This window comes from Rhizophagus irregularis, chromosome 29, assembly GCF_026210795.1.
Source record: "Rhizophagus irregularis chromosome 29, complete sequence".
Classification (NCBI taxonomy): Eukaryota; Fungi; Glomeromycota; class Glomeromycetes; order Glomerales; family Glomeraceae; genus Rhizophagus; species Rhizophagus irregularis.
In genome coordinates, this window is record NC_089457.1 from 1,970,068 (window position 1) to 1,992,700 (window position 22,633).

General features: G+C 24.6%; 7 protein-coding genes across 7 annotated transcripts; 2 read left to right on the plus strand and 5 right to left on the minus strand.

Annotated features, from left to right (window-relative positions):
• Positions 1–1,260: 1,260 nt before the first annotated feature.
• OCT59_019768 (uncharacterized protein) lies at positions 1,261–1,653 on the minus strand (the record flags this gene model as incomplete). Its single annotated transcript, XM_066143774.1, has 1 exon — positions 1,261–1,653. One exon carries the CDS (start codon positions 1,651–1,653, stop codon positions 1,261–1,263), a length of 393 nt encoding a protein of 130 aa, XP_066005493.1.
• Positions 1,654–1,734: 81 nt separating this feature from the next.
• Positions 1,735–1,938, minus strand: OCT59_019769 (uncharacterized protein; the record flags this gene model as incomplete). Its single annotated transcript, XM_066143775.1, has 1 exon — positions 1,735–1,938. The coding sequence occupies one exon, from the start codon at positions 1,936–1,938 to the stop codon at positions 1,735–1,737; it is 204 nt and encodes a 67-aa protein (XP_066005494.1).
• Positions 1,939–2,018: 80 nt separating this feature from the next.
• On the minus strand, positions 2,019–2,375 carry OCT59_019770 (uncharacterized protein; the record flags this gene model as incomplete). The annotated part of the gene is made up of 1 exon (XM_066143777.1): positions 2,019–2,375. One exon carries the CDS (start codon positions 2,373–2,375, stop codon positions 2,019–2,021), a length of 357 nt encoding a protein of 118 aa, XP_066005495.1.
• A 4,764-nt stretch (positions 2,376–7,139) lies between these two features.
• Positions 7,140–8,423, minus strand: OCT59_019771 (uncharacterized protein). Its single transcript, XM_025317314.2, has 5 exons — positions 8,223–8,423; positions 7,924–8,155; positions 7,768–7,837; positions 7,392–7,689; positions 7,140–7,254 (listed from the first exon to the last, which is right to left on the minus strand). The coding sequence occupies exons 1-4, from the start codon at positions 8,371–8,373 to the stop codon at positions 7,471–7,473; spliced, it is 672 nt and encodes a 223-aa protein (XP_025178588.2). The 5' UTR covers positions 8,374–8,423; the 3' UTR covers positions 7,140–7,254; positions 7,392–7,470.
• Positions 8,424–9,004: 581 nt separating this feature from the next.
• Positions 9,005–9,963, plus strand: OCT59_019772 (uncharacterized protein; the record flags this gene model as incomplete). The annotated part of the gene is made up of 2 exons (XM_025309285.2): positions 9,005–9,366; positions 9,459–9,963. The coding sequence occupies 2 exons, from the start codon at positions 9,005–9,007 to the stop codon at positions 9,616–9,618; spliced, it is 522 nt and encodes a 173-aa protein (XP_025178587.1). The 3' UTR covers positions 9,619–9,963.
• Positions 9,964–10,025: 62 nt separating this feature from the next.
• OCT59_019773 (uncharacterized protein) lies at positions 10,026–11,276 on the minus strand. Its single transcript, XM_025317313.2, has 5 exons — positions 10,997–11,276; positions 10,775–10,903; positions 10,587–10,695; positions 10,299–10,516; positions 10,026–10,208 (listed from the first exon to the last, which is right to left on the minus strand). The coding sequence occupies exons 1-5, from the start codon at positions 11,189–11,191 to the stop codon at positions 10,113–10,115; spliced, it is 747 nt and encodes a 248-aa protein (XP_025178586.1). The 5' UTR covers positions 11,192–11,276; the 3' UTR covers positions 10,026–10,112.
• A 2,951-nt stretch (positions 11,277–14,227) lies between these two features.
• OCT59_019774 (uncharacterized protein) lies at positions 14,228–16,938 on the plus strand. The gene is made up of 8 exons (XM_025317311.2): positions 14,228–14,525; positions 14,826–14,900; positions 14,998–15,156; positions 15,265–15,300; positions 15,377–15,448; positions 15,569–15,646; positions 15,738–16,139; positions 16,258–16,938. Exons 2-8 carry the CDS (start codon positions 14,847–14,849, stop codon positions 16,582–16,584), a joined length of 1,128 nt encoding a protein of 375 aa, XP_025178584.1. The 5' UTR covers positions 14,228–14,525; positions 14,826–14,846; the 3' UTR covers positions 16,585–16,938.
• The last annotated feature ends 5,695 nt before the right edge of the window (positions 16,939–22,633 follow it).

Genomic DNA, 22,633 nt, shown 5'->3' on the forward strand with positions numbered 1-22,633 from the left:
GTATTTCCATTCTTCTTTTAGTTTAATTTTTTGGTCATAAAATTTTTTTTTTATTTTTTTTAAAAGATTTGGCTTTAATTTCAAAAAACTGAAATTCAATATCAAAATTTTAAAAAAAATTTTTTTTACCAAATTAATATTAATATATAAAATCTTCTTATTTTTTTGTAAATTTCAAATTTACTAAAATATATATTAAATTTAACAATAGGTATTATAAAACTTTGTTTTTTTTAATATTTTTTGAAAAAATATTTATAATTATTCTTTTATTTTCTTTTTATAAATTTTAAAAATTAAAACATTAAAATATATAATGAATTTTACAATAAATATTGTGAAATTTTTTATTATTTTTAATCAAAATTAACAATTATGTAATTTTGTTTCAATTTTTTAAACTAATTCTATATTATGTGATCTGAAATTCAACTAATAAAAAACCAGAATTTCTTATATAAGATATTAATAAAATGTAATTTTTGAAAATTTTTTATTACAAACAAAATAAAATATAAAAAAAAAAGTAGATTTTAGCAATAAAATCATAACTACCATTTGATGCGTCTTAATAAAAAAAATCTGATAAAAATTTTTTTTTTTTTTTAAATTTAAAGTTTATTAACGCATGAACGTGAGTCCATATAATGTAGGTGTACCACACCATGAAAAATACAGAAAATTGGTCAACCACCCCCCGAAGTGCAATGTGAGAATGCGTTAATAAACCCAATGCAAGTGCACCATAGAACCAAAGAAAAATGCAGGAAAACAAAAAACAAAAAAAACCCCTACATTTAAAACAAAAACAAAAAGCAAAATGAAAAAATAAGGAAACAGTCAGTAACGAAGCCGATCTACTACAACTATACACCTAAAACTAGGACTATCTAACCATTCTTTCGAAATTATATTAAGACGCTCCCAATTTTCTAAGCATCGACTTTATTTCTGCTAATATAGGAAGATTAGCTTCAATACCGCCCAAGCGCCTTATCTATATTCTTGATTTTCTTGCACACCTTTGTCTTCTTACTCGACTGTGTGTTAATAGAATTTGTTCGAATCTTGAGTCTCCTTCTTGATTCACCTTCTGAAAATTCCTCCTTACTGCTTCAAGTTAGGGGTAAAGTACCTCATCTAATCACCAGTAAATTCATTTAAGCTAAACGGCTTACCAATGACCTTTTCCAAGTCAGCCCACGATTCGTAGTAAGTGATTAACTTGCAGGTACCCGATCTTGAATTAATTTAAATGCTTTACATCCAATGGGTGCAAGAATAGAGTGAGCAGGATTTTCCGGGTATAAAGTTGCAGTGTTTACTAAAGCAGGACTCCCTTAAGCGCTGCCTGGAATCGTTCCCATTCTTTTTTTTTTGTTTGAGATCCCAGTTAGCCGGAAACCATCGTACGGGTAAACCTCCAAGTGGAGCTGTCCATGCTCCATCATTCCATAGTCTTGTTGCCTCTTGATTGAGTTCAATCGAAACTGTAACAGTAACGTATTTCTGTTGAGATTTAAATTTAATCGCAACTACTTGACCCCAGGCTTTAAGATGATTAAGCATATCAAGTTGAGACCAGGTGGAGGGGATATCGTAAACTGTAATTTCCTGGGTAAGGTTCTTATTCACGGGCACATATCCAGTCATAACGGTACTAATAGTTTTAAGGCAGCTGGTTGTTTTGCTATCAGTTGGGGCAATTTGAAGCTTAGGAATTAGCTTTAGCTTTTAAACGAGCAGTTTTTCTCTTTTTACCCCAGAAGGTGAAGGTGAGCTCGATCTGCTGACATCATCTTTCGGGTCCTGTTTAACCATGTCAGCGTACAAAACACGCTTTTGTTTACCTTTGGGCATAAATGGAGTGGCGGTAGTTGAGAGGTTTTTGATTGGTTCCTCTTGTTGTGCTGCAACTTTTAATTGGTGTTTGGGCATTTTTGGCGCTTCTAAAATTTCTATTTCCATCGGTTGATCCTCTACAGATTCGGACGCGTCTGGTATTTGTTTTGGTGATGTCATCTGTTGTTGCATAAACTTTTTGCAAGCGCTTTCCATCCTTTACTAACGCTGGCTTGGATAAAGTCGAAAGACTCATAAAAAAGAAAGAGTAAGTGGTATAAAGATTGTATATCACCAATACTGAAGGTTGAGAGGGCTTCATGATGTTCCATTAGCAAGTTAGTAAGGTATTCACCATCGCCAGAAGCTTTTTCAACGGTTCGAGCAATATCTTCTTCAGTTAAACTGAAGGAGCTATATTTTCTAAAGGTGTGGTTAACCAGTTCATAATAAAGAGCTCTATTCACAGCTGTGTCAAGGTCGTCGCCTTCATGAAAGGCTTTGGAAAGGTTGGTTATCGACGAGAAAGCCATAAGTTCAAAAAATTTTCCTTCAAAATTCCTATGAGAAAAAATAGTCCATGCGATCAGCGGAAAGAGTTCTTTGAATTTTATCATTCAAATCTGATAAAAATAAAATTGTCCTTCTACAAATATTATATAACAGAATAACTTATAAAATCTAAAAATTTATAAATTAATATAACTATTTATTTATCAATTTTAGAGTTATGATTTTATTACCATTAAAAGCACCTTAATAAAAGAAATTTAACAAATATAATTTTATTTTTATATAATTACTAGATCTTAAAATATTTTAAAAATTCAAAAATTTTTAAAATTACTTTTAGCCCCTACTATACATGCTGCCCAAATTATTTTGGGATGCCATAATTATAATTTGGGATGCTATAATTCATTCAGTTTATATATAATTTACTATGTAAAATGCCAAAATAATTTGGGATGCCATAATTGAATTTAGGATTTTACTTATATTTATGGCAGCTTAAAATAATTTGAATGGCATATATAGCCCCTACAGTTTAAGAAATAAATTATACTAAATATATTCATTAAAAAATTTGAATATGTCAATATGAATATATAAATAGAGAATTGCAAATAATATGATAGATACATTTTATTATTTTTTATTAAAAAATTAAAATTTTAATCTTTATTTATATACTAATTTTTTTATATATAAATATATTTATTTTATTGCAAAATTTATTGCATTTAATATATTATTTATATAATATTATATTAATTTACTTTTTAAGTAAATATTATCTTTTAATTTTATTTTTTCTTATTTATTAAAATCACCTGTTGAATTGCATATAAATTAATTATAATAATAGCATTGAAAAAGGATAAATTAAAAGTATATATTCAATTGCAATAATTGGTAAATTATAAAATATGTCACTAATAGATCCATTTAAACTTATAAAAAAAAGAAAAAAATAGTTAGTGACTGTTTTATAATAATAAAAAAAAACAAAAAAATAAAAATTTAAAAATATTAATAATGTAGTTTGGATTATTTATAACATTACAATTAGTTATATTAATAAGAGAACTATCTTTATTTACAGTTTTAAAATATTATTATTATATAAAGAATTGAAATACATAGTGAAATTTGATATAATAGAACTATCTGTTCTAATAAAAATATCCAGTATATTGAAACTTTTGATATATCAAAAAATTTTGATTAAAACTTTAAACAGTTCAGTTCAATTTTATTTTTTTAGTTTTTTTTTAATTAATTTTATGTAATAACTCACTATCCAGTAATTGTAAAAAAATAATTAATAGCTTGTTAGAATTTTATTTATTAAGACAGTTCAAATGGTACCAAAATTATCTTTCTAATATTGATAAATGGTAAATTATTTTTACCAATTTTTCAAAAAATAACTTACCATCTATTAATGCTATTAGTTAGTGAGAAGATTTTAATGAACTATTAATCATTTTTTTATAATTACTAAATGGCAAGTTATTGCACAAAATAATAGATTTTAAGAACTAAAAAATAGAATTGAACTAATCTGCTGTTTATAACTTTAATTTCAATACACTAGATTTTATATATAAAAAAAAATTATTTATTTTACCTAGTTTTTACTTTTTTTTACTTTATTATTAGATATATTTTTAATAAAAGTTTGTAATTAAAATGTAAAAAAAAATTATATATATAATTTATTATTTTTTTTTAAAAGTTAAAAGTTTTATTAAAATTTCAAATAAATAATTTAATTTAAGAAATTTTATTTATATTATATTCTTATAAAGTAGTGAAATTTTTCTGAATATACTGACTAAAAATGTTAAAAATATTAAAAAATCTTTATTTAAATTTTTAAAGCTTGCATTATTTTACTAAAATTTCTAAAAAATCATTATATTTGCTGCTAATTTTATTGGTTTAAAATTGTAAATTGTCACATATTTTAGTAAATTGAATCATTTTTATTATAACTGATTTGTTATTTATTTTATTATAATTATTATCAAAATTTTAAATTTATAATTCTAATATAAGGTTAATTCTGATTTATTAGGATTTTGTTATATCTGAAGTCTATATTTATTCTTCAAGTTAGAGGAACTTTTGAGTTACAGCTATTTAAAATATTATTTTTATAAGGGTTTTTTTATATTATTAATTATATAAATATTAGTTGTTAATATTTAAATATTACAAAAAATATATAGCAAATCAAAAGTACTCTTCTATTACTAAATAAAAGACCAGAATGCTGAATGGAAGGATTTTAATGTGGATAAGTGGTAAGATCCAGTGCTTTATGAAATTTCCTTATGTGACTTTTCACAAATTTGTTCAACTGCCATAAGTGATATAAAGATATTTACATCCAATAATTTTAACAACTATTTCATATTCAATCAACAATTTAAATTATTTATATAGTGCCTTTTTATTATTAAGATCATTTACAATTCTTTTCATTAGTTTAACAGCATCTTTCACTTCACTTCTAATATAATAAACCACTTTTCATCCAATCCTATTATATTGAAACCAGTAACAGTTGAACCATTTCCTTTAGTACTGTCTTATATAAATTCTTTTGTACTATTAAAAGTTCTTTTATACCTTTATTTTAATCAAGCTTGTATTGCTTATTTTTTGCTTTCAACAAAAAAATTGTATATAACCTGAAGCAATCAGAATTTATACAAGTTAACATGGTGAATTTCAATACAAATTAATGCAATAGCCTTTGTCTAATGAGGACCCTGGATAATTATAATAAAGGTCATATACAAAAAAAAGTATATTTTATTGTATTTTTAATGAAAAGGTCATATGCAAAAGCAGGTATTTTAAGTAAAAGTCACATGCAAAAATAGAATACTTCTGAATTAGGTCACAGTAAAATAAGTATATAATTTTATGTAAAATTTTAAGGTCACATGTAATTTTTCTAATAAAGCATATATTTTAGGGGGAATATAGTGGGGAATATAATATGCAGTAATGTTACATCAAATTTAATATAAATAGCAAATTTTGCTTGAGATAATTTTATCATAATGATAACGTAATAAATTTATATTCAAAAAGTTCATTTTTTTATCACAATGTAATATAATTATTTAAATTTATTAAATTTATTTGCTTTTTATGTCAGATAAATTTACCAGAGATTCAATATGATTTACCATTAATTATTTTTAAAATGTTAAGACTTAAGATACACGTTTTCGTGTTTTAATTTTTGTCTTTAATGTCATTATATATCAATACAAAATGAAATATCTTGAGAAACTTTTAAACATTAATACTTTCTACAATTCCACCTCCTAATATTCATTCTGTTTATGTTTCAAATATTAATATATCTGATATCTTTTCTATTACTTTTGATACTCCTTATAAGACTCTTTCACCATTAGCCGAATTGATAATACTGCTGAAAAGATCCTTCATTTGCAATATTCACATTTAACTTCTGTAGCTGTCTTTTCTAATGGGGGTTGTTTATTAAACCTTAGCGTTACAATTTAGACTAGCTATAATTTTAGAATTAATGAAATTTCAGGAAATTGCGAATATTTCACTGAAAATATGGGATTTTTGATCGTAGGAAAAAAAGAAATGATAATCTATAATTTTTAATTCAGCTATAGATAAATTACAGTTGATTATTTCTACAGAGTCAATTGATGATAATGCTGTATAATTTTAATATAAAATAAAATTTTGACCTATTTTTTAGTAAATTGATGTCATATGATAAAAAAGGATATTTGTAGTACAAAATAAGGTCATATGATAAAAATGTATATCAAAACGGCAAAATTTATGTATATTTCATTAGATTTTTAATTAGTACTGCGGATGTGACCTCTATTATAATTATCCGGGGTCCTGTCTAATGGTTCCTTTGGTAATTGAAACTTCTCTGACAAAAACGTCTTCTGAAGAAACCTAAGTATTATATGATCCATTTTTTTTATAGCAAGAGGAGTGCAAGAGGTAAGTAATTGCGATTTTAATGTATTAAACTGATAATCAAGTGGCTTAGTTGCCTTTATCCACGTGATATGCCCGCAGATCTATGATCTGATTAGCCGATCATATGGTAGCTCGGAGTTAAATTTAGACTATATAAAATTAATTTATTAATTTAAATAAACTTTGTAAAGATTTTAATAAATTTATTTATTTATTTGCAATTCTAATTAAATTAATAATAGTTTAACAGATAAACTATTATATATTATATATCCTTTTAGTTATTCTAATGAATTTTAAAAGAAATAAAATAACCAATATGAATATTAATTTAAAAACTTAACTATGATCTTTTGGAACTAGTGATGTAAGGATTCAGATCTTACCTTTTTTCTTACAAGAAAGTTTACCAATATAATTGATATTTGAACCAATTCCTTTTGATTTTATGATTTAACATTTGATTTTCTAGATCACTTCCTTTAGGAAAAGAGTCATGAAAGTTAGTCAAATGATTTGCACTCAAAAGGTAAGGGTACATATATTTTACACAAAGAAATATCACGAGGAGTCTTGGCAATGAGAAACTTTTCTTGTTTGAACTGGTTAAATGTATTTGAGCGCAAATCCTATTTATGTGATAGCGTAACGGCTTTGAACAAGTGACCATTTACTTAATAGGATCGCCGATTTTTAAATATATATGCATATGTAATCAGCTTATCTTCATAATGTTGAGCTAAATTTGGGTTAATACGGTTGTATATACTTGAAAAAGTTATTCCCTAAGTGGTATATTATATAATATTCATTATTACGAAATCGATACATTGTTGAATTGATAATACCATCACATGACACCATATATTAAATAAACCAATAAGACTTAAACAACATCATTTATTTCTTTTGATAAAAAAATGAATAATATATCAATAATAAATAAAAAATAATTCTGATATTTCATAAACCAAATATATATAATTGGAATAATAAATTTTTACAATGATTATAAATAGAAATGTAAAATGCGAAACAATTACCTGAAGCAAGTCAAAGATCTCGTATTTCTCAAGACAGATCTCATTGCAGGTAGGCATTCAAATCGGATTAAATTATATTTTACAATTCCATCCCATCATCACCGTATTCGTTATTAGCACCTAAATATCCTTCATAATTTTTGTGAATTCCACTCCCCAAATTCGAGTCAAAGTCCAAATCCATTTCGATAGAAGGAGTTGTTGGATATTCAGGAATTGGAGAAAGTTTACCATTTTCCATTATATCACAAATTCGTCGCTCATGCATGATCTCTTTAATCATCCGTGATTTGCTTCCCTAGAGATCATAATGTTTTTACATGTTATAAAAGGTCCTTTTTTTTCTTATGAAATAAATAAATAAATAAATTATTACCTGTGTGAAGGATTCTTGAGGCAGCCAAGGAGGTCGTTGATATAAAACCAATGCCCGTACTGGATTTTCCCTGCAGGATAATTTTTGATTTATTTAGCAAATAGTGCCAAATTCAATTTTATGTAGATACATATTCTCCATTAAAAAAATGCGCACGTCCTCGGAGCCAACAATTCATTTGGTATCTTCTTTAACGTTTTTTGAATCTCCCGTGGGATCTCAAGAGAGGGATTGTTTTCATCTTCACTTTGATCTGAATCTGTTTCTGCGTCAAGATCCGTAACCATGACCACATGTTTTCGTCTTGTTGGAGAAACCGGAGTGTAGTCTTGATTATTTTCCAGATCCATTATATAATTTTCGTTTCGTTCATTATTATTTGGTGAACCTTAGAAAAGAAATTATATTAAATAAAATAATCAAGATCTAGAAGTAAAAAGAAATTGAAGCTTTACTTTCATTTCCATATAAAGATAAAGCAGTCAATTCAGAGGACAAGAACTCCGAGACATAACGTCTTTTAGCCCGATCTGACCCCAGCTGATCTAATTCTAATTCAACAGGATGTTCCCGTTTTCTAGAAGTGAAATTCATTTCTGGATTCATTTTATTGAGCTATAAAGAAAGAGAAAAATTAGAAGTAAGGCTAAGAAAGTTGTACGAGTATTGAGTAATTTGACGTGTTTTAAGTCTGTGCTTGCTGCGCATTGATTTTCCGAAAATCTTAAATTATTGTTTATTTTAAATTTTTTTTGCCCATATGATGTTAATCATTATAATCATTAAAAAAATAACTATGATTTAGAAGTAAAACAATACTTAATTAGCCAGTATATATAAAAAAAAAGATAACCAATCGAAAATTTTTGATGAAAAGTTTTACTTATCTGGGTATAATGATTATCATAAACTTAAATAGATTCCGATTAGTGATCCGAATTATTTTCTCACTTTTTTTTTTTGTTCATCTTTATCTCCATTTTTTTTTTTTTTTTTTCAACTGTCCTTTACTTGTTCGCTGATCGAACTTAAAGGAATTAACACATTACGACTATTAACATTCTCAAGCTGTAAGGTTAGTTTATAAAATAAATAAATAAAGTTTCTAATGTCTTTAAAAGAGCTCGATTTATTATTATTAATATAGAATGTGATAAATCTGAATTTTTTTTTAAATTTTTTTTTTCTTAGATTATTACTTCTAAGGGTAGTTTCAAAAAAATTTATTATATTTAACATGAAACTTTTTGAAGCCACACATACTTTTTTTTATGATTGGTCTCAAGTTTCTGCAGCAAATTGGAGAAAATATCCCAATGCTAATTGTCCGCATGTTGTGGCCATAGATGTTCTGGACCGACATGTTGATCCTGAAACCGGCGTACTACGAACTGAACGGTTAATAACATGCCATCAAACTATACCAGGCATGTTGAATAGAATGTGTGGTGGTTGTACTATATCTTACGCTAGAGAAGTTAGTGAAATCGATCCTCAAAATAAAGTACTGAAGATGACCAGTTGTAACTTATCTATGAATCATTTGATTAATGTTACTGAGACTGTTACTTATACTGAGGATCCAACGAACTTATCGAGGTATGCAAAAAAAAATTTTTTCCTGTGTTTTTTTTTAAAAAAAATTGCTTCTAGTTTCTTTTAATTAATTAGCAATTTTTCTTTTTTTTTAGAACATTATTCAAACAAGAAGCAAGAATCAAATGTGGTGAATCAATCTCTCGATTCGCTGGATATATAGAGAACTTTTTTATTCAACGATTCAGAGATAATGCAGCACAAGGACGAAAAGGATTTGAAAATGTATTGATGGGTCAAGGGGAAGCTGCATAAAAATAGAATTGAATCTTCCCCACATAAAAAAAAAAAGACATTTTTTTATTAGAGATATACATACATAGTATTTACATATACGGTATATATAAAAAAAGTATACTTTATGTTATAGTAACACTAACACTATTATTATATAATAATTTCCACCCCAAAATTTCTTTAATTCCCCTGTAAAAGTTTCCCCATAAACTTTCGTTCTTTAGATTTAAAAAATTACACATCAAAAAATCATTCATGTCATCAATACCATCATTTTTACATTATGTATAAAAATTATTCTTCTGTGTACTTGAATATATTAGTTTAATTTATATCACAATCTATGAAAAAAAAAACAGACAATAAAATTATTTTACAACATAAAAATTGTATTCTTGTTATAAATTGTTTGTACTTTAAATCAATTAGACATTACAAACTGAATTTCTTAAAAGAATCTCATTAATATTATTTATTTAACTTTTAATTGATTAAAATTTTATAAACAATATCTATTTTGTAATCTTTTTAATCTTTTTTTTCTTTATCTCTTTCTCTTCTGAATCTTCAAATTTTATATGTTTAGCTTTTGGCATAACACATGCAGCCTATACAACAATTAAATAATAGATTTTCAAATTAAAATCGAAAATTTGATACCAAATTCACAAGAAAATTAATTTAATTTAATCACTTACATAACCAGGAAAATCATAATCAATTCCCAAATCTTTTAATTTTTTTCGTTTCATTTCTTCTTTTTTAACTAATTTTTGAATTTTATTCTCTACTTGTTTTAATGATTTCTTTTTGGTACGCCTTTTTAATTCCATTTTAAGATATGGTTCAGGTTTATAAACTTTATTCGCTCCTATCCACATGTAAGGATTTATTTTTTCTTGAGGTACTATTTTACCTGATTAATAAAAATAAATGATATTAAAAAAAAAAATTTTCAATCAATAAATAGAACTTACATTACTTACATTGAAGAAGTCGATTAAATAAAGGATAATTATGCATTGTTTCGGCCACTATTTCTGCAACTTCATTAGATGCGAATTCAATAAATGCGAAATGTTTTGGTTTTCCAGTCTAACAGTAAAAAAAGATCATTATTAAGTTAATAGAATGAAAAAAAAAATGCAACATTTTTAATTTATCAGTTTCCAACCTTCTTATTTCTATATAATTTTAATTTAGTGACAGTTCCAAACTGCTCAAAATATGATTGCATCTGTTCCTCATAAAATCCATGAGGTATTCTTCCAAGATATACAACTCCTGGTGTTGTTTTATCACCCTAAAAGAAAAAAAAAAATATTAACCAACATTTTCTAATTAATAAAATCAAACAAATTTTTTTTACAACTTGATCAAAAATTTTATTTATTACTTTATCCTTGATAGTTTCTAATTTCTTCTTTAATGCTTTCTCATTATTAATATCTAACGAAAAAGTTTGTGTATCTCCCTCAATCTCATAATTCACTTTATAATCGTCTTCGTCAGAACTATATTCCCCTTCACTACTACTTAATACTTCTGTCGATACCTTCATAAAAGTTGCTTCTTTCTCATTTTTATCCATTATTTTTTAATTATGATGATTTTTTTTTATCCGATTATCGTTTTTTTTTTTACAATTCATTTAGTCATTACATATCACGTGATTTTAAAATAATTGCGTAGTAAAAAAAAAAAAAAGAGCGGTAAGACCATGAAATATTACTTATTTCTCTCAACTCCCCATATTCTTAAGATCAGGTTTAGAAACGAGTTCTAAAACTTTTTTTTTTTTTTTTTTTTTGTATAAAAGAGATGCAGTTGATCCTTTTACGTTTGTTGTGTAAACAAAGTTTTCTATCTATTTCTTTACATTACGCCATTAAAAAGAGTCGTCGTTTAAAAATGAAAACGGCCGCAACAACAATGAAAAAAATCCGTAAGCCAAAGATAAACAAATTGTCATAATTTTGAAGAACGGATACAATGTTAAAGAAAAAAAAAATGATAGACAAAATATCAACAAATTCAAAAAGATAACGCATGCATCAACGATTACTACGATGAGAAAAAGAACAACATAATAACGATTAATGAACGATTAATGAAAGCAAAAGCACGTGGCTCAAACTTTTTTCGCGGGAATCAAAAAAAAATTAATAGATGAATGAATAATGGGAATTATTGTGTCATAGTACTTTTGATTGAAACATACACAAAGGATATAGATTATGTTTATCAAATAATATATATGTATTTATAATATATATACATATATTTTCTTATTGAAATTTTTTTATAACGGATTATGTAACGATTAAAAAAAGAAGTTTTTCTTTGCGAAACCTTCAGGTTTTATTTTTGAAAAGATAAGAGTTCCGAAGTTCCGATTAAATAAAAATCATTTTAGTCGAATTGATTTTAATAAACCTGTTTACATAAAAAAATCAGGTTTATACTTTGGATAGAAAAAAATAGCCTTTTAGAAAAAAAAATAAAAAAAATTCAAAGTAAAAATATGATTGGCTAAACTTTAAAAGATTCGTAGATCATTATCATTGAAATAAAAAATTTGATAGTAATTTAATCAACGGGCTGTGTACATTATTATCTATTTATTTAGAAAAAATTGAGTACGTACAAAGTAATTTTTCTCATGGATATTGGATGACTCAATAGTAAACAATTTTTGTCCTAGCCAAGAAAAATGAAGATCACATTCGAACTAACTAAACGGCTTCACCAGATGATTTCCTCCGAAAAAAAAAAAAAACAATAAAATAAAAAATAACGAAAAGGGTAATATCATTTGATGTTAAACTTCAAAGATACGCGAAGAAAAAACGGATGATTAAAAAAAATAAAATAAAAATAAAATCAAGCTAAAAGATTTCAAAAGATTACAAGATTGCACAATGTGCATCCGATATAATAAATTAGTAAGATGAATAAAAAGAAATCAAACATATAAATAATAACTACAGATATAATTTTAAAGTTTATGACTGCAATATGTGAATCAACAACAATCTGTGTATCCTTTTAATTCTTTTCATTGAATGAAAATATCCTTCAAATTTTTTCTTTAAAGAAGGAAAAAAAAAAAAAATTTAAGAGATTCCAAAGATGGATTTTTTCGTACTTTACGTTTATTCATCTTTCCACATGTTATAATAATATTTGATTGGTTAATTAAATAATACTTTATTTTATAAATATAGATAATTTATATCGGGAATTCTATTTTTAAATTTATACTTAAACTAAAAATGGTTCCATAGATTTTTGTGCATTGTTTAATTTATATTAAAAAGCCACAAATTAGACAAATTTGATCAACCGCAATCAATTTTTGTGCCGCAGTAAACTTCGAAGCAAGTGTCTAAAGACACGTTTTGAATCTGTTAAACCGTTTTTGAAACATTTCTTTGGACTTTTTTAGTTTACAGTAATTTAGAAACTTCATTTGTTTGTATTGAAATTATATATTTTTAGGGGAAGTTTTTAATACCTGATATATAATTATGCCACATTTTTGATTTTCTTTGTTTATATTGTCAACACGCGAAAAGTAAGGAAAAAAATTCCAAAATCGTCCACATGCATAGATTGGAAGTTGTCTTTCTTGTCGAATCAAATTCAATTGAAATTTTTTTTTTTTTTTTTTTTTGAAAGAAAAAAGATTTTATTATTTAAGTAAAAATTCTAATACAATTTGAATGCATCCCCCTTCAAACCAACTTAATCTCTTTTTTTTTTTTGAGGGCTTATAGAAAAAAAAAATTTTTTTTTTTTGTGGAGGGAATCTTGCAGTATTATTTAATTATTTATTTATTTTTTATTATTATTATTATTTGATACCGGATTTATTGTCATTATTTATTTGAAATATTTCCAAATAGTTTTAAATAAAAACAAAAACATTTTTTTAAAACATTTTAGATGATGCATAAAATTTATTTCTTTTTTTTTCTTTGTATGTATGTAAAATTATAATAATTATGATCTCCGAATTGATTTGAATTGAAACTGAATAAACTGAATTGACTGCGGAAAACCCATATTTGGAAATTAAATTTAAAATGTGTTTCGATGTCCCCGTTGTTCCGTCATGCCGTCATGTGTATCATGTGTATCATATGACCAATCTTTACATTACACAGATTACACAATCACAAGTATAAATAAAACACCCTAATTATAGTTTATTATATACATATTTATAGTTTATATAAACGCCTTATTTGTATAAAAGGGAAAAAGGGAAAAACCGCTTTGGATTGCAAAAGGTTCACCAGGTCACCAACTCAAAACGCTCCCAGATTTAACTTACTTTTTTGTGCAATTTCCTCTAAAGTGAATTTAATTCTCGTACCCAAACTTGTTTAGCCCTCTCTAAATTTCCGGAAATTTTCGAAATTATTCATGCACAGATAAAATAATTTGTACCTTTGTGCATATTTTGTGTAATTGTGGAATCTTGTAGATCATCTCCTCCCTTTTCTTCCCCTCACCCCCCCCCTTTTCTCACTTTTTATATACGTAATATAAAAATGGTCCCCGAAATTCTATCTTTATAAATTTATATATATATATACTTACAATCTATAGTTAGCTTATTGTACAATATTCATAAATAGAGTGCCCCCAACTTGTCTATCTCAAGTGTTACCCACTCACAACATTTTTTCACACTTGTTGATATTTTTATCTCTTTTGAACTATTCTTACCTAAATATCTCTGACATTTCTTTTTTTTCATCCTTTAAAAAAATCTATCAAGTTTATAATAGAAGTGTGTTTTAAAAAAAGAACAACCAGGAATAAACTCACACAAACGCGTCCAACTAATTCGACCTACTAAATTTTCATAGTAAAAAAAAATTATTTTTTTTCCTTCCTCCTGTTTCTACTAAAAAGTGAGTATTTTTTTTAAAAGAAAAATTTTGTTGGTTGCTTTGTTCAACCTCCATTATTCTTTTTCTTTCTTTTCTTTACTTTTAAATATTTTCTTTACATTTTCAAATTTTTATTTTTTTTCTTTCTTACATTATGAAACCTCTTGAAAATATCTCATTTTTCTTATCAAATTTTCGAGTTTTCTTCTCTTTTTATTCCAATTTTTTATCCGTTAAATAGTTTCTTTATTTAATTCTTTTTTCATGAAACGTTAAATATTAATTTCTTTTTTTTTTCAAATTTCCCCCAAACTTCCCCAGTTTTTATATAATAACGAAAAAATGGGTCGTAAGAAAATTCAGATAAAACCAATCAAAGACGAAAGAAACAGACAAGTAAGGATAATTTATTGAATTATGGTGTCATCGGTATATTCATTTATTTCTCGTTGAATTTTATCTTAATCTCGTTAATTCGTTTTTTCGTTATCAGGTGACTTTTTTAAAACGCAAGTATGGTCTAATGAAAAAGGCCTATGAACTCAGTGTATTATGTGATTGCGAGATTGCTTTAATCATCTTTAATTCAAATAATAAACTCGTGCAATATGCGAGTACCGATATTGATAAAATATTGTTAAAATATACCGAGGTAAAAAAAATTAAACAAATTTTTTTTTTCTTTACGTGCTTTATAATTTGCTGCGCCATTATATTTTCAATCAAGGCTTATTCGAAAAAATATTTCTTCTTCATATAGTACAGTGAGCCTCATGAAAGTAAAGGTAATCATGATGTAGGTATCTCCTATTTTTTTTGTCAAATTCTTTTCATCTTTATATCCATAATGACAAGTATTTTTTTTATTTTAGTTTGCAAATACAGCAGACCATGATGATGATGATAATCCACCTCCAGGATTTGATACTACAAGTGATGTCAAGGTTTGTTTGCAAATATTTGCTACGGCAAATCTTATGTTTTTAGTCTGTCATAATATTAAATTATATGTGAGTTTTGATATTAAAGCGTTATAATATATCTTTTCCACAATCACACGACAGTATGCACAATCACAGGTTTCTACTCCTTATTCCATCAATAATTACTCAATGTACGCACAACCTCAACAACAATATATGGTACGTAACCCTATATGATCATTTTATTAATTTCACGTTTTTTTCATTCGTACTAAATTTGTTTTTTTTTTCCTCAACATTTTTTTTTTAGCCCACACAATATTATAATCCACAAGTAACTCAAGCTATGCATCAAATGTCACTTCCAATGACTTCTGTTCCTATGCAAGTTCCTCAATCCGTTCCTCCAATGAATAATGTTCCTACATCAATTTCTCCTCCTCAACAACAAATGACGATAACTACGACCGCTGCCGCTTCCTTACCAATTTCATCTCCCCAAATTGATACACCACCAGGAGATTTAGTATCACCGCCTCTTATATCACCTTCTCCAAAGAAGCCAAAACTTCGTGTTCATATTCCAGAAGCTAAAGATAAACCATCCGGACAGGCTGCAAATCAACAATCTCAACCTTCTCAGCAACAAGATCAGTCTCCAGATCAGGATGAGGCACCTTCAGATTCACAACAGCCCATGGTTACACAGCCCGTAAGTATAATTAATTTATGATTTCAATAAATTTTTTTTATATTACAATATCATTAACATTATATTTTTTAAATTTGATATATGTGTGCATATATTGATTTGAATTGGAAAAAAAAAGATGACATCAAATCGTCCAACTCCCGCGACCGCTGAGCCAGGTCCTACTTCAGCATTACCATCACAATTCGCGCAGAATTTGCCATCGCCTTCAACTTTCTTTTCCGAATTCTATAAAACAAATGAATTACCTAGTCCTTTAACGTTTGGTAACACTCCTACAAGTGCTCAGCCTGGCGCTTTTCATTGGCCTCCACGAGCTAATTATCAGCATCAACCTTCTCCGTTAGCAAAGCATGAAAATAGTTCGTTATCAAAATCACGTCCTGCACCTTCCGATAACAGCGATGAGAGTGAAGAACCAGAAAAGAAAAAGACGAAAAATTGAATTACCACAAACTATATTACTTCTTTTATCAATTAGTATTTTTTAAAGTTTCTTTGTAATTTCAATATTTCAATGAACAATCTTGGACCAAATTTAAAAAAATTAGACATTACCAGAAAATTCTTAATTTTATTGTCAAAGAACAAAGTGTTGGTAGATATAATATGATATGAATATAATTATTGGATTAATGAGTTAATAATGAAGTGCAGAACATTTGTTCAATTTTTTTTTTAGAATTTTAATGATGGGTTTAGATTTTAGGTAAAACATTTTTTTTTCTTTTTTTTTCAATGGACTTTATTATTACAAAAGACAAAAGACATTTCTTAAAAATATCACCTTAGTCACATACATTTATCTCTTATTACATTATTATCACTTTAACTTTCTGTTTTATATCTCCAAATTACGTCGTTTTTAATAGTCATTTTGTATTATATGTAACGAAATTTCAACTTTTCGTCAACAATTTTTCTTTTCTTTTTTTTTTCTTTTTTCTTGCGTCAGGGATTTAATAATCAAAAACGAAATATGTAGTATGTGAAATTCGGTTAATTTGTTAATACGTAGTCGCGGGTATCTTTTATATATTACATATTAATTTAGCTATCATTCTTTTCTCTGACGGACATTTTTTCTTTTCTATTTAGTTTACTTTGATTTATTTTTTTAAAAAAAAACAAAAAAAAATACTTTAAAAATAATTAACAAAAAAAAAATTTAAGGATATTTTTTAAAATTTAATTCGATGCTTTAGTATAATATTTTGATGCTTCAAACTTATTTTATATATACATATACATAATATCATCTTTTTTAGATATTTTAATTGTTGTATATATATTATTGGAGGATGCAGTAGGTATAAGATTTTTAAAAAAAATAAACTCCTTCACGTGATCTCATGATAAATATAGTAAATATTATTATAGTTAATATTAGTTAGTATCAAGTAATTTATAAGAATAATAAAGAAATATTATTAGTATATCCAAAAAAAAAAAATCTGGCTAAATAAATCTAGTTAAATGATAATTATTTTTATATTTATCTAATTAATAAAAAAAATTTTTTTTTCTGTTATGATATAAATAAATTATATTAAATTATAGAAAATCATGAAAATTCTTATAACTTTAATATATAAACAATTTTATTATTCAAAATAATAATTTACTTTTAAGCATTTCAGATGTTATTCTATTTCAACTAATTGGATTTGTATTTAATATCTACATATTATTATAATGTTTTCTAGTTTATATATAAAGAGGTCTGTTAAAAATACATAAGTTGTAAATAAAACAAATTGATATTTAGGATATCTAACCAAAATCTTGACAGCCACTTTGCACAACTAACATAAAATTGATAACAAAATCTTGACAATTCAAAATCTTGATCTATCTTGACAATCTATCATTTAAATGATTTTGGAATTTTGTATCAAACCCTAAAAAAATAGTTATAATATATAATATTTAGTTTAAATATTATAAATTTTATAATTTTTTTAAAAGTTGCCAGAATAATCAACTTGTTAACATAATGATTTGTTGGGATTTTGACTTGTTAGGACTTAGGATTTTGGTTTGTCAAGATTTTATTGTCAGTTTTATATCAGTTATTCAAATGATTTTTAAGATTTTGTATCAAAACTATATTTAGCAACATTTTTAATTTACAATTGTTTAAAAAAAATTGCTATATAATATATAATGATTTTTAATTTTTATTAATAATATCTCTTTATCTTTGTTAATTACATACAATAATTATATTAATTCTATTATTAATTAATAAACTTTTTAATTCTTTTAACTTATTTTATAAACAATTTTTAAATATTATTTCTACTAGTTTCTTTAATAGCTTAGGGCAATGACAGATATTACCTAATATCAGTTTATTATAAGAGCTTACCCCCCCTCCCCCAGGTAATATATATTATATATGTAATTTCCTTATATAGTATATATGTAACCTAAGATTTTCAATTACCCCCCCTCCCCCTAGAATATTAGGTAATATCTGTCACTGCCCTTATTATTATTGTTACCAATTAGTATGATTAGTATTAATTAATTACTTATAAAATTATTTTTCTCTTTGCAAAAATATATTAGTAAGATTATAGTAATATTTTAATAAAGTTGTTAGCAAAAGAATTATTTACAGCTATAAAGTTTTTCAAAAAGATCTATTTCTTTTTATATATTTAATAAGAGCAGATACTAAAAATACTTTATATTAATCTCTGGCTTAAAAATGTAGTATGTAATTGATAATTATTACCTTATATTATAATAGTAAGGATTGCAATTTATTATTACTTTTAAAGTTAAAGTGTTGTATTACAATACTTATGATTTTTTTTAATTTTTTTTTTGAAAAATAAAATTTACAAAAATAAGTTTTTATAGAATAAATATCATCACAAAAAAAATGATTGATATATTATAATACATATTTATATAATTGAAAATAATTATAATACTATATAATAATTACAATATTAGTAATAATTATAATACTAATATATAATAATTATAATATTGTATTATAATTATAACAAAAATGTTGTATGTATATTGTAATAGTTGCAACCTTACAATTTTCTAAAAATAATTATATATTACATTTTTACTCTGACTTATATTTTTACTAAAAATGACAATATAAAATAATCTGACTATATAATAATTACAATACTAGTAATAATTATAATACTATATAATAATTATAATACTGTATTATAATTATAACAAAAGTGTTATCCCTTAAAGTGTTTTGCAGCTAAATTTGGCTGCGATTTACCACTACTCATGTGCTGATCTAAACTGTAATACAATGAAATTCCATGGAATCCTCTGCAGAAATCCTGAAAATTCTGCAGAATTTAGAACAATAGCTATCATTTAAGGGATCATATGTATGTTATAATAATTTTTTTTTTTTTTTCCGCAGCGCATTTGCAGTTTTATTAAAGTAAAAAAATAAAGAAAATATATACAAAGTAAAATTCCCTAATAACTACTTTAATATAATTAAACTACAAACTACTCGTCATATCGGTAGTACCCACATGTGCATTGTCGAGTAATCGTTTGACTCCATAGGTAGACTTCATTTAAGAACTTGAATTATCGCCAAATAAAAAGGCCCTATCTTTAATGTCTGGTGATCACAGGACCCAATGTTATAATAATTGCATCCTTACAATTTTCTAAAAATAATTATATATCACATCTTTACTCTGACTTATATTTTTACTAAAAATAATAATATAAATAATCTGACAAAATCTTTATTAGTTATTATTAACATCTATCTTAAAGTAAATATACAAAAAATTTTTGGACTTTTCTTTACATTAAAGAAAAAAAATAATAAATTTATAGATAAAAGAAATTTATAATTGGAAAAAAAATGAAATACTTAATATTTAAATTTATATATTAATATATATAATATTTTTTTAATATAATTCTACTAATTATAAATCATCTAAAAATAAAAATCTATTTATTATAGTTAAATATTATAGATAAATACCTTTATATAAACAATAAATTATAAGTAAAATTTATAAAATCTATTGTAAGTAATTAAATTGAAGTTTTTATTTACTTAAAATTTAAACTGTTTTTTTAAAATAATGTACTAATATATCAAAAAAAAATGTATTTTTAAAAGTTTAAATTATTTATAAAATCTTTTTTAGTTAATCTAATAATTATACTAAAAAAATAAAAAAAAATATGAGAAGTGTCAGTTAAAGATATAGTATATAATTGATAATTATTACATTGTGTTGTAATAGTAAGGGTTGCAACCTATTACTACTTTTAAAATTAAAGTGTTGTAATAATACAACATTTATGATTATTCAAAAATTTCCTTTTTAAAAAATAAAAATTACAAAAATAAGTTTTTATAAACAAATATCATCATAAAAAGAAATGATTAATATATTATAATATATATTTGTATAATTGGAAATAATTATAATACTATATAATAATTACAATACTAGTAGTAATTATAATACTATATAATAATTATAATATTGTATTGTAATTACAACAAAAGTATTGTATATATGTTGTAATAGTTGCAACCTTACAACCTTCTAAAAATAATTACATATTACATCTTTAGGATCAGTAAGAATTACAGTTATAATATAAAAAAGAAAAAATTTATTTTTCATTTAGGTAATTTTTTTCTTCTCTTTCTTTCAAATTTAATATATAAAAATGACATTATGCTGATTACTTGACAATTAAAAAAGAAATAACATAATTCTTGATAAAAAAAAAATTTTTTTTAAAACAAAATTTAATATAAACATTATATTCATTGCCAACTGAAACAGAAATTAATAATGTTTTAATAAATTTACCAGCTGAATGGGATAGTCAGAGAGTTACTTTACAGAAACTTTAAGTTTTCAAGTGATATCATTTCGATATCATTTCAATATTATTTCAATATCGATTTAATATCGATACGATATCGAAATAAAGTATTATCACTTTGATATCATTTCGATATTGAATCGATATTGAAATGATATCAAAATGATAATAGAAATGATATCGAAACAACATCTTTAAGTTTAATTTAAAGATGTCATTTCGATATCATTTTAATTATTAGTTTGATATCATTTCAATATCGATTTAATATCGAAATGATATCAAAGTGATAATACTTTATTTCGATATCGTATCGATATTAAATCGATATTGAAATAATATTGAAATGATATCGAAATGATACCGTTAAAATAAACTTAACGATATCGATTCTATATTGATTAAAAATGGTAAGTTTCTGTAAAGTAAACGTTATTATAATAATAATAAGAATATAAGATGTCAAAAAAAAAGAAATAAATTTTATAAATACAAATAAAATTTAGTCATTTAACTCTTTGGGTATATATAAAACCAAAAATTTGACTTTACGATAAAAAGTCTTTAAAAACTACACTTTAAAAACTTTGTTTATTGAAAAAGCACATTTTAATATGTCTAATATACCAAACAATGAGTTTATATAACTTTAGAATCAGAAGGATTTTGAAGAAATGCTTAAAATAATGCATAAACTTCGTATATTATACCCATTTTTTATTGATGAAAATTTTTTTTTAAAAAACAAATGATCGAGTTCTTTAAGTCACATGATATTCTAATGTAACAATTGGAAAGTCACATGTATATCATTATTATAGACTTTTAATATAATCGAAGTTTTTACTATAATGTTATACCAATTTTTTTTACTAATAAATTCATGTAACATATATTTGTCCGGTGATTGTTAAGTATATTTTAAGAATATTTTAATTTGTGATCCACAAATAAAGTAGAGAGTCCTATATCAAAAATCGGGGTAATTATATAATAGCATAGAATCTGATGTCATGGTAAACCAAAGTACTAATTGTTAAAATATAATATAAAAACTAAGTTTATTGCCATCAAATTATGTTATTTGGTTTACTTTTTATTGAAAGTCTGGTAAATTTTTTGAGCACTATAAATGACTTACTTATAGGCTTAAAGGTAAAAAATACCTTATTTTTAACGTTGCGAATAATGGATTTTTACTTTTAGGCTTATAGAAAAGTTATTTCTAATTATTGAAAATTTTACCAGACTTCTAGTAAAAAGTTAGCCAAATGGTATAATTTTATACTAATGGTTTTAGTTTTTACATCATATTTAAAAAATTTGTACTTTAATTTGCCACGTCTTCAGATTCTACGCTATTATATATTACCATATATAACTTAACCCCAGTTTTTAATAATTAGATTCTCTACTTTTTACGCAGATCACGAATTAAACATGTAAAAAATACACTTATATTGTACTTAAATTCTAGTTTAAGTATACTTTAAGTATAATTTAAGTACTTGGGCAAAAAACAAATACATTAAAAGTATATTTTAAGAGTATTTAGACATATTTTAAATATATTATAAGTATATCGTAAATTAAAATTAATACTTATTTTAAGTATATTTTAATAA

Excerpts from the sequence above, each read along its gene's own strand:
- OCT59_019771 (XM_025317314.2), bottom strand. The coding sequence starts at position 8,373 with ATGAATCCAGAAATGAATTTCACTTCTAGAAAACGGGAACATCCTGTT. Across the intron at positions 8,156-8,222 it reads ATCTTTATATGGAAATGAAA|GTTCACCAAATAATAATGAA; the intron begins GTAAAGCTTCAA and ends TTCTTTTCTAAG. Across the intron at positions 7,690-7,767 it reads CTCAAGAATCCTTCACACAG|GGAAGCAAATCACGGATGAT; the intron begins GTAATAATTTAT and ends TATGATCTCTAG.
- OCT59_019773 (XM_025317313.2), bottom strand. The coding sequence starts at position 11,191 with ATGGATAAAAATGAGAAAGAAGCAACTTTTATGAAGGTATCGACAGAA. Across the intron at positions 10,696-10,774 it reads AATTATATAGAAATAAGAAG|ACTGGAAAACCAAAACATTT; the intron begins GTTGGAAACTGA and ends TTTTACTGTTAG. Across the intron at positions 10,517-10,586 it reads ATTTAATCGACTTCTTCAAT|GTAAAATAGTACCTCAAGAA; the intron begins GTAAGTAATGTA and ends TTTATTAATCAG.
- OCT59_019774 (XM_025317311.2), top strand. The coding sequence starts at position 14,847 with ATGGGTCGTAAGAAAATTCAGATAAAACCAATCAAAGACGAAAGAAAC. Across the intron at positions 15,157-15,264 it reads TATTGTTAAAATATACCGAG|TACAGTGAGCCTCATGAAAG; the intron begins GTAAAAAAAATT and ends TTCTTCATATAG. Across the intron at positions 16,140-16,257 it reads AGCCCATGGTTACACAGCCC|ATGACATCAAATCGTCCAAC; the intron begins GTAAGTATAATT and ends GGAAAAAAAAAG.